The sequence below is a fragment of the Littorina saxatilis genome, linkage group LG8 (assembly GCF_037325665.1).
Source record: "Littorina saxatilis isolate snail1 linkage group LG8, US_GU_Lsax_2.0, whole genome shotgun sequence".
In the NCBI taxonomy this organism is placed as follows: Eukaryota; Metazoa; Mollusca; class Gastropoda; order Littorinimorpha; family Littorinidae; genus Littorina; species Littorina saxatilis.
In genome coordinates this window covers 23,571,160-23,573,228 of record NC_090252.1, presented here as the reverse complement: position 1 = coordinate 23,573,228, position 2,069 = coordinate 23,571,160, and the positions used below count along the sequence as shown (strand labels likewise).

Below are 2,069 nucleotides of genomic sequence, written 5' to 3'. Positions count from 1 at the left end.
ACCCAGAACTTTTCACAAAACCACCACCCCCAAAAAAAACCAAATAAAAACAATAAAAAAAATCACAAAAGATGGCGGTGTACTTTCTCCTCACGGTGATTCTCCTAGAATCTTTTGTGTCCATTCCCGTTTACACTCTCAACAAGCACAAAAACTCGGACCAATCAGGGCCCGCGGGACAAAGTGGGAAGCTGCCGTCATCGGGTGCTTTGCATAACGATGGTGGTACGAGCGATTTGATTGGCTGTGATAGGATAGAAGTGGAGGACGTATGGGTGCAAGGTATTCCCAAGCTTCTGACGGAATCGGCCTTCCGATTGGTGGACGTTAACCAAGATGGCGTCTTGGACGTGATTATGGGGTTTATGACAGGTAAGATGTCGGTTAGTTGGCTGTATTTTTGTCAGTGGTTTTATGTGTGTGTGTGTGTGTGTGTGTGTGTGTGTGTGTGTGTGTGTGTGTGTGTGTGTGTCATTGGATTAGATCATGTGTGGAAAAATCAGTTTGCTTTTAGTGTGAAAAGGTTGAAATATGTTATATGTCAAAAAATGGAACTCCAATATAAGATGGCGTCTTGGATGTGATTATGGGGTTTATGACAGGTAAGATGTCGGTTTAGATTATTGACGAGCCGCAGGAGCGGCGAGTCATATGGTCTCGGCTCGGGAGCTGTGTGTGGAGGCTGCGTGCTATAATTAGATGACCCGCTGCGCGAGCAGTCACTGCAGAGTTTTGAGATGACTTTGTAACACGTTTTATTTTATGCTCCTCAAGAATACAACTTTGGGCAACGTGCCACGTGAAACTACACGCAACAAGGATTCAGTAGGTACCAAACATGCCTTGGTCAGAAGTAGAATGTAAATGAATCTTTATAAAGAAGTAGGCTACTTCAAACCGATGCGACTCTCCGTCATATCATACACGTAATCAATCACATAGATGACTAATAAACATGTAAACTACATGTATACGTCTATGGTCGGACATAAGAAAGGAGAGCTTCCCCCGGGCCTGTGCACGTGTTGTTCGTTGTGCGTGTGTAAATGTACACAACAAACTGACCACAAAACTGAGACAGACCTCTTTCGCTTCAGTCTTGCAGAATTTAAAGACGAATACAGGTAGAGCGTGCATTATACTAACTGTTTGGTAAAAGTATCAAACGTTTCTTTTTATAAATAAGTGGCAGGCTTACAGAATTACTTTGCTTTCAACTAACAAGTTACATGATGGTAGTCATGATACCGATTTTGAAAACAACTTTGAAGAAACACAGCATGAAGTCATGGTTCCTGTTGATAACTCAGCATTTCAATCAAACTCAAAGTCTAATCAAGATGAAGATGTATTGTCAACATTGCATGTTCACAGATCTAAACATTCTCCTGTGAGTATATATGAAATTGAACTGGGAGAGGAAATGGCTTTTCGCTGGTTATTTGCGAAAGGAAACAATGGTTTTAATCATTCAAGACAAACTAAAATAATGTTATCTATGTACCTACCAAATAGAGTGTACAACAAAGACAACCGATTCAGAACAGACATGATGTATCTTCTTAAATCAGCTGTCGCATTTGATAAACTTCTTCTGAAACAAGCAGTTTCTGTGTACATGAAAATTACATCTCCTTTTGCGACTGGAAATAATAACAGAGTGTGTGCCAAAGATGCTAGAAATCGTAACATCTCATTGCATGATACTTCATACATGTTCATGAAAAGTATACCAGGAACGGCTGCATATTTTCGCAATAAACTGTATGATTTGCTTGCCATGTTTCGTAGTTTGGGACCACCAACACTGTTTATGACATTATCTGCTGATGATCTTCATTGGCCTCAAGTTGAAATGACAGCAAAGAATGTTTCTTATGAGGATGCTTCTTCAAAATCTTCTTTTGCAAAAACTGTCATCCAAGATCCTTTTATGAGTGCAGTACATTTTGATCGTCGATTTCAAAACCTCATGAAACATATTATCTTAGGACCTTCTGAACCACTAGGGAAAGTTGTTGACTATTTTCATCGTGTGGAATTCCAAAATCGTGGTAGTCCCCACATTC

General features: G+C 40.2%; 1 protein-coding gene across 1 annotated transcript in view; it reads left to right on the top strand.

Annotated features, from left to right (window-relative positions):
* The first annotated feature begins 547 nt into the window (after positions 1 to 547).
* Positions 548 to 2,069, top strand: part of LOC138973087 (uncharacterized) — a 49,211-nt gene continuing 47,689 nt past the window's right edge. Inside the window, exon 1 of the mRNA XM_070345746.1 lies at positions 548 to 602. Within this exon, the coding sequence (XP_070201847.1) occupies positions 587 to 602 (16 nt within the window). The 5' untranslated portion in view covers positions 548 to 586. The remainder of the gene's footprint in view (positions 603 to 2,069) is intronic.